Genomic DNA, 9213 nt, shown 5'->3' with positions numbered 1-9213 from the left:
TGAAGATTAGGTGTTCCTAAAAATGAAAAGAAAAAATGTTTTGAACAGTGAAAATACATCATGCTTAAACATTTCCTCCTCAATATTGCAAATACTGTCAGATACAGTTACCATGTTTATTTGCTGAATTTTTTTTTCTCTCTCTTTTTTTATTCGTTGTTACAAGAGATGGCTCTCTGGATAGGGTAGGGAAAGGATATATTTGGAAATGAGGTGACATGGAAACGAAAGATATCAGTAAAAATAAGATAAAAAAATTCCCATCTCCTTTCTTAGGTCCCATAACTCTTCCTCTCTAAACCCATGATCTAACTCTTTTTGGCTATTTCCTGAATCCTTTTCATCTCCTCTAAATTCACAGATGCTGCCTTTGCTTTCGTTGTCAGTTTGTGTCCATTCTCTGGAGTTGAAGTATAAACCCAATTCTTGAGACTGAAAGACAGAATTACATAGCCCTCAAATTAATTTTCCTAAACACTGTTATAAAGAATTCTGTGTATTGCAGCTTGGAAAACTTGCCCTCCACAGGTATGTCTAAAGTAACAACATTAACAAAATCATCCTTAAATACGTCAAGGTACTATGTTGTTTGTTCAGTGGCTAAGTGGCTTGAAAATGTTACAAGGTAAAAACCTGTTTCTTACTTCAACACTTTAAAGACCTTAACTTTATCAGTATGGACTCTCCCTCAATTAATGCAAATATCAACTTCTCAGAGACTTAGTAGATGATCTTCATGAAATATAGCAACCAAAATAATTAAGCCCTGGAGGTCCATTCCTCTAACAACAAGCCTCTGCCAAACTGAGCTAGGTGGTTCTCATATCACAGATGTAGAGTTCATCACCAGTCTTACTTAGAAGGCTTTTCAGATTGGAAGAACTTGGCCAAACTTCTGCTCTGCCCACTTAGCCTCCAAGAACCCAGGATCAGATGCTCTACCTCATGAAACATCAGAACAGAACTTTAGTAGAAAAAAAAAAATCTATTGAGGTAGAAAGGGGAAGAAAACTAAGTAGAACAAGTTATTGGCTGAATCTATAAGAGTGAGTATGTGTACTCATATCAAATACTCTTAAGTAAAACACTGAAACTAAGTAGAGATCTACTTGTATCTAAAAAATAAAATAAAAAAAAATCTCCATCATAGAGAAATTTTCTCCACAAAAGACAGGTAGAAGAGTGAAAAATAAGATCAGAATAGTATTGGGAATTCTAAAACTGAGTTTGCTAATACCTTTCTGTTAAACTTCTGTAAATCACCTCAATATTGTTTATTTTGAAGTTATTCAGCAAGGAAATGATAAAAGAATGCTAAAAATTTTTAAAAGCAGAATTTAGTCATAAAAGAAGGAATGATAATTGTATTTCTGAACAGCCCTAAGTTTTGAGACTTACAACACAGAGGGCAGCAACTATAAGTTGCTGATATCTTATGAGGCAGTGATATCTTACCCAGTAGCCAGTCTGTTACCTATTAGAATATCTGTGGACAAACAAAAGATTCACATTCTCAAATACAACCTCACGAATCACGAAATTCAAGAATGGTGGTTACCTTTAACTTCTGCAGTGAACTGAGTCGAGTGTAGAGGCAATGCTTGGGAAGATCCTTGGATACTAAATAGCTGCCAGTCTCTTCAGGGGTTCCTTTATTTGCATCTTTTGGATCAACATCTAGATCCTGTGAAAATTTGAAAGAGCCAACAAATCAATAATAATCCCCAAGCAACTATATCATGTAGAAGACCTTAAGAGAATCCTTGTGTTAGGTACACTTCTAGTTTAGAGGGAGCATGGGATGGTGGCCAGGCACTGGACTTGGACTCAGGAGGTGAGCGCCCTGGGTAAGCCACTTTTCCTTGCTATGCCTTAGTTTCCTCAGTGCAAAAAGGAGGTTTGGATTTTGTGAGTCTAAGGTTCTTTCTAGCTCTAAATCTTTGATTCTATTAATAGAATACACTAGAAAAGTACACGGAAAAACAGAATTGGAATCAAAAACGACTTGATTAAGTTAATTTTTAAAACAAAGATTCAAACAACTTGAATAATAAAAATAGGGTGAGAAGACTTAAAGTATCATCAACTTATTTTCGTGGACAGCAATACACTAAGCATTTTAATAGCCTACATTTTGGGCTAAGCAGATGATTCTTTACCTTGAACTAAAAAGATCTTGCACAATGCCTTCCAGAGAAGAGGTACTTAATGCACATTAAAATAAAAATGCAATCAATAAACAATGGTCCTAAGATTATCTCCCTACATGCTCATGCCAAGTGCATGGAGTTCCTGCTGACCTTTAATTATAACAGCTTTAATTCACAGTAAGTACATTATTTCTTCAAGGCATTCTAGTGTCCTGAAAGAGTGAACTTACCATGTGTATAGTTTTCTTTTTAAAAGATTATTGTATTCTTTAGATACCAAACAGAATTCTTGTCTGTTAAATACTTAGAAGTGATAATAGTAGCTGATTTCCATTGTGCCAGTAGATTATTATAATGTATTTAGCCAAAAGGGCTAATAGGGATGTGAGTTTAAATGAGATTCATCAGAGTTTAAAATATAAATCCATGGTAATTTCCATTTTTATAGTATATTTTATTTTTCACATTACCTCATTTTAGAACAAAATAATATTTTAAGCCTGCCTTTTCTGAATTAATGTAATTTCTTTTTTTATACTCTAAAATACTGAATAACAAAATAGCCTGGTAATCAATTTTTCAATATTGTGATCATTATCACTAACGTAAGACAATTCTCTCTCTAAAACTATATATTTATTTTCACATAGGGAGCATTTTACTTTTCAATAAATGAATACTGTAAAAAAGTAGTAAGAAAGATGAGTAACTTACAAATGGGAAATCTGTAACATAGGCTTCACACATCATTATTTCAGGTGGTTTGTAAACTATTCTTGTATAGATTATCATGACATTGGAAAACTCAGCTGCAAATCCTAGCTGAATCTGAACACCAGATTTAAAATCAAGACACATACTTTCTGGAAGTTCTGAAAAAAATGTTGTGCATATTTAAGTTATTATTTAAAAAGTTAAATTTAAAAAGCCTTGATAAAATTTCTAGACAATATAAAACACACATACTTGATCTATTACACTTTACTCCTCAGTTAGATTAACTGAGTGGTTAGAGTAACTACTTCCCTGGTGGGAGGGACCATGTTTGATTGTCTTTCTGTCTCTTAAGGTGGCTAGTACAATAGTTGTTCAAGAACACTTGTTAAATTATACTCAATGATGCAAATGATGTGTTTTGATACTTTCCAAAAATGATTCAGTTGTTTGCAAAATCATCCAATACCTATTTTTCATGTGGATGGAGCTACAATATTTACATGGCATTTTACATTTTGAATGTGCATTAACATTAACTTATTAACAGGAGATCTAAATCTTACTTATGACTACTATATTTAGTGACAGTGTGTTATGGGTGTTCAACAAATACAGCTAATAGGTTTATACATAGTACAGACACATTTAAGTGTCCAAAACTGTTTTAGCTTCTTACATCAAACCTTAGAGTACTGCCAACATAGAATGAAATAGAATAAAGTATAGATGGAGAAGAATCTAAATAATTAATTAGCTTGATAATTATTTCCTCAATATGAAGAGTTGGCCATATTAAACAATTACAATATATTAGTTTTACTTATGGGTTATTAGTCTCTTTGTCCAAGATTATACTGAAATTAAATGCAAACTGGAATTTAGAGCCTGATTTAATTCTGTGTTCCCTATTAAGGCTAAAATGCTTTTATAATAAAGTTGGAAGAAATAATAATTTAAAAAACTCTATAATGTCAAATTAATATATTTCTAGAAAGATCTTACAAAATAAAATTTACCATACCATGTGCCTTGGCCCATTGTAAATTTCGCACCAAGGATTCTGGAGAACATAATGTTTGTTGTATGGGATCAGTAAGTGCCCTCTTTTCAGATAAACTGCTTCGAATCTCTAAGGCCTGCTTGCCTTTGGTTAGGTGACATTTTCCCATATCTAAAAAGATGATATAGTCATAATACATGTGTAATATGAACACATACATGAATGTATAACATACATATAGGATTCAGACAATGATTACTCTCACTAAAATAATCATCATATCAATACAATCTATTTTTCTTGCTCTCAATTACCTTACTCTAATTTCTATAAATTCTCCTACACATCTCTCTCAAGGTTGATTATATATGGGAGTTGGGTGGGAATACCCAAGTGATAATCAAAATTTTAAAATATATTTTTTATTCTGAAAAAGAGAAAACACAAATAATGTAGGCAACACTGAGATCTTAATTCAGGGTAGAAGTAGGTTGACTTCTCAGGATTGTTTCCAAACCCAAAATTCAGTATAATTTTTGAAGGGATGAGTTAACACAGCCAATTAGTTAACCTTGTACGATTTCAAAATAAAATACTGATCACTGATCTAAATATATCATGATCTACTTTGAAGCACATTAATTCCACTGCATTACTCAGTTCACTAAATAAGAATCACAGTATTACTTTCTTCCTTTTAAATTATTACAATATGTTATATTCTACGTTGTTGATAAATTTAGTAAAGCAATCTGAGCAGAATGAATTGTGAGTCTTAATCCAGAATATATAAACAAACAAAATTAGTGGATTCAAAGAAATTTTAAAAGAAGAGTCACAATGGTAAAGAAAGTTGTCCAAGGGGCAGCAAGGTGGTGCAGTGGATAGAACACCAGCCCTGAAGTCAGGAGGACCAGAGTTCAAATCTGGCCTCAGGCCAAACACTTGACACATACTAGCTGTGTGACCTTGGGCAAGTCACGTAACCCCGACTGCCTCACTTTAAATAAAAAAAAAAGAAAGAAATTTGTCCAAATTTTTAAAAGTTGGGCAAGCCTTTTAGAATTTTTTGGAGTTCTTAGGGGAAATGAAGTATGCATAATATACTTTTTAAAAGCCTCCTTTAAGGGGGCACCTTGTTAGTCTAAGAAAAAAAAGATGTTCTGTTTGCTCAAAGATAAAGTATACACTTATAATTGAGGAAGATAGTAGCCCTTTAAAAATTATTGATATATTTTGTTTTTAATATCACTTCTGATATTATTCTGAACCTGTTCTGCCACACTTGACCCAGTGAGCCCTCCCTTGTGAAACATAGTTGTTTTTAGAAATAAAAAAAAGAGAGGAATAAACAATTTAGCAAAATTCACCAACAAATCAGCTGAGTCTAACAGTACATACAACATCCCACACCTATAGTCCTTCACCTCTGGAAAGAAGGGAAAAATTTTTTCCTATCTCTTCTCTAGGGGCACCTGGTCATTATAATTATACAATATTCAGTTTCTTTTTTTTTTGTTCAATCTATTTACATAGTTACAGCCATTGTGTATAGTATTTTCTTGGGTTTTTTTTTTCCTTATTTTACTCTGCATCAGTTCCTAAGTATTCCCATGCATCTTTGAATACTTTATATTAGTAAGTTCTTAAGACATATTACTATTCCATTGCATTCTTTTTATCTTTTCTTTTTTTTTAAAAAATCTTTCTTTCCATTAAAAAATCTGAACTCAAAAAATACTAAATATGAATAGAGCACTGGCCTTGGAATCAGGAGGACCTGAGTTCAAATCTGGCCTCAGACACTTGACACTTAATAGCTGTGTGACCCTGGGCAAGTCACTTAACCCTATTGTCTAGGAAAAAATACAAAAAAAAAAAAAGACAAAAAAATACTAAATAAAATGAGCTTGTCCATATACACTGTAGGACAGAAGGAGAAGACTGTAAAAAAATCACAAATCTCTATTCTTTTTTAAGTATATAATCAATTCAACGCATAACTTTCAAAGCTGTCCTGCTAGTCTGTGATTCCTTCTGGTCTTCCTTATATTTTCAACTTATTTTTGGGGGAACCCTATTCCTAATTCTACTTATCACTCACCCCCCAATGAAAAATGAAAAATGAAACCCTTTATATGCATGGCACCAGCTTTTTTCTCACAGTATATCTAAGAAAACTTTCCTTACTCCTATACTTAGAAATCATGTTGTTTAATCTCCTTATTTTATTGAGAAGACTGAGGAAAAAGCCTTTGTCCTCAAAAAGCTCACATTCTTATAGGGGGATAACACATCCAAACAACTTTATACTGAGTAAATGGAAGATAATTTCAGAAGGGAAGAACTCACAGTGGTAAGAAATGGGAGAGGTCTCCTGCAGAAAGTGTGATTTGAGCTGAATCTTGAAGAAACCCAGAAAAGTCAGGGAGTAGAGATGAGAAGGGAGAGCATTCCAAATATGAGAGACAGCTAGTGAAAAGGTGGTAGATGGCATACTGGATAGAGCACTGGGCTTGGAACCAGAAAGACTTGTCTTCATGAGTTCAAATCTGGCCTCAAACACTTACTAGCTGTGTGATCCTGGGCAAGTCACTTAACCCTGTTTGCCTCAGTTTCCTCATCTGTAAATGAGTTGGACAAGGAAATGGCAAATCACTCCAGTATCTTTGCTGAGAAAACCCCAAATGGGGTCATGAAGAGTTGGACATGATTGAAAAATTACTTAACAACAAAAACAACAACAGTGAAAATTCATGAAGTTGGGAGATAAAGAAAACATATATACTGGAATGACAGAACTTTAGAGTTCTACTATATATTTCAAGAGAAATTACTTTGTGTAATAAACACTATCTCCAAATTCTAATAATCCCAAGTATGGGGAGAGGAGAATTCTAAAAACAGGGACCTAGAGGAGTAGCTCCCCCTTAATTTTCACTTTTACCTTCTGCAACTTCATCCAGTAAGACAGTAATTTTCTTGTCTTCTAACAACCGATCTTTTAAGAACTTCATGAAGATCCCATTTGCTAATCCAGAATGTTGGATTTCAAAAGCTTCTGCTCCTTGGCATCTTTAAAACAGTAATAAGAACCATATATTTGTTATAAAGTAAAGAGATTTTCCATACAAGCAATATGCCTTCTTGGGTCTGAAGTTTCTATTCAGAGAAGTAGTATAACATTGCTGGATGAATTTGACTACCAGGGGCAACTAAGGGACAAGTATACTTGTAACAAATTGCTGTAAATCTTTAGGTTTTTAATCAAAGAAAAGAGATCATTACCAATGGAACTCTTAAAGGTTATAAATAGGGAAGTCAAAGATAAAATGCATTAAGAGTCAGTTTTAAACAATAGGACATTTTTTAAACAAACATTAAGTTTTCTTACGTTGCATATCCAAAAACAATATTAGCAGTGACTCTCAGGGCATCCAAAATTGGAATGGTGTCATCATAATCATTTCTAGGATAAAAGCAACAGATATGGAAATAAAATGGGAAAAATATCTTAAAACAGCAAAAATAAACTTAATAAAACTACTATATTATAACTTTGTATTTAATATTTATCAAGTTGACAAAAGATACACAAATAGGTTACAGAAGTAGTTCTAGAATTACTTTATCTGATGATTTTATCCCTTTTCCTCCCTTCATTCGGCATTTCTTTCACACAAAAGAAGGGAGGCACAATTTACAGGTGAGAAGAGAAACAGAGTTAATTAACAACATTTCCTTTCTTTAGATCAGAAGAGACGATAAATAGTTGTGACTATCTATTGACTAAGGGTCAACAGATAATTCCCTTGTGAAGGGGGAACAAGAACAAAGGATGTAGGGATTTCTTACACCTAACAACTCTCAGCATCTTAAAGCACCACTTTGAGCCAGTTTGTATTTCTCCTAAATCCCTATCAATAGATAAATTACAATCTGAAATGAACTAGAAGAAAATTAACAAAGCATAGTGGAAAGAACACTAAATTTGGATTTAGAAGATCGAGGTTTGAAGCCTTGCTCTGTAATTCACCTTTCTGGACCTTAAGTTTCCTTACCTGTAAAACGAGAGTAGTAGATTATCTGCCTTCAGACTCTAAATTCTATGACCTATGGCCCTGCTGCTACACATTTAAACAAAAAATATAACAAAAGTGGAACTGATCAAACATCACGCTAGTTTGCAAAAAGTACTAATCATATTCAATATCTACATCAGCTCTGTCAACCAAGAAATTGAACCACTGAACCAGAAAAGTCTGAAAAGTAAACAGAAGTCAGTGAAGTTGGAATCAGGAAATTTGACTCATTACAGCACTATAGGACACTGATATGAGCCCCATCTTCAGTACCCAATCACTAGCAAGAACTATTTCCATTATGTGGCAATAACTTTGCAATTTATCTTGTGTGAATGCAGGTAAAATCTACTTAACCATGGTGACTGGTTTCATGAATTGAGGTCACAGAGAACAATTTTTCCATAGCAACAGTGTTATAAATGGAAGATACTTTCTTGGACAATAAAAATTTGGAAAGTAAAAGCTTAAGATTAGTTTTTACAGTGACCTGAGATTAAAATAAAGTTGGGCAGGAATGTCTGGATAAACTAACAGACCTAAGATGTGGAGATCTGAAGTCATCAAAAAATCTGAGGCTGGCAGTCACTTGAATGAGAATGGTAGTAGTGATGATGGTGGAGGGGTAGCCGGCTGGAGGACAAAGAAGATGAATCCAGAGACATTTTGAAGACAGTTGGGAAACGGGGCTCATTATTCTTTAGGAATTTCCTAATTCAACAAAATTTATTAAATGCCCAAGGTGTACAAGGCACTGGAGATAACAAAAATTAAAAAAACAAAACAAAACAAAAAACAGTTCCTGCCCTCAAGGAACTTAACTTCTACTGGTAAACACATAATACAAGTAAATATGAGGTATTATTCCCATTTTAATCAGGTAGGAAACTGAGGTCAGAGAAGTCCAGTGGTTTGCTTACAGTGTGTAGCCAGTATCAGAGGTGGGATCTGAACCGAGGTCTTCCTCTGAAGTCCAGCATTAAATCTATCATACATTACAATGATACCGGCATATCATCTATAGGTTTAATTCTCTTATGCCCTGTATATCATATATATGGAGAGTGAAATAACTAGACACAATGAAAATAAATTTTTTGATGAAACATAATTTCTTCCTAAATAAAGTAAATCAGTGATCTAAAATCCATTAACTGAAGTAGCTTTTGCTTGAATTCTGGTACATGCTAAATAAAAGATAAACTTTTATTATATATAAACATATATATGGCTATGTATACACATACACATATATATGTAGTTT

The 9213-nt window shown here is 33.4% G+C and overlaps 1 protein-coding gene across 3 annotated transcripts in view; it reads right to left on the bottom strand.

Moving 5' to 3' along the window:
- Positions 1 to 9213, bottom strand: part of MALT1 (MALT1 paracaspase) — a 79925-nt gene that overhangs the window by 1925 nt on the left and 68787 nt on the right. For all 3 annotated transcript variants that reach the window (XM_027868912.1, XM_027868913.1, XM_027868914.1), the window contains 5 exons: positions 7262 to 7336; positions 6815 to 6942; positions 3889 to 4038; positions 2865 to 3022; positions 1559 to 1684 (listed from right to left, as the gene is read on the bottom strand). In XM_027868912.1, coding sequence (XP_027724713.1) covers positions 1559 to 1684; positions 2865 to 3022; positions 3889 to 4038; positions 6815 to 6942; positions 7262 to 7336 — 637 coding nt within the window. The remainder of the gene's footprint in view (positions 1 to 1558; positions 1685 to 2864; positions 3023 to 3888; positions 4039 to 6814; positions 6943 to 7261; positions 7337 to 9213) is intronic.

Source organism: Vombatus ursinus, unplaced genomic scaffold (genome assembly GCF_900497805.2).
Source record: "Vombatus ursinus unplaced genomic scaffold, bare-nosed wombat genome assembly UNPS02014791.1, whole genome shotgun sequence".
In the NCBI taxonomy this organism is placed as follows: Eukaryota; Metazoa; Chordata; class Mammalia; order Diprotodontia; family Vombatidae; genus Vombatus; species Vombatus ursinus.
The sequence above is the reverse complement of the archived record's forward strand: the minus strand, read 5'-3'. Positions and strand labels throughout refer to the sequence as shown.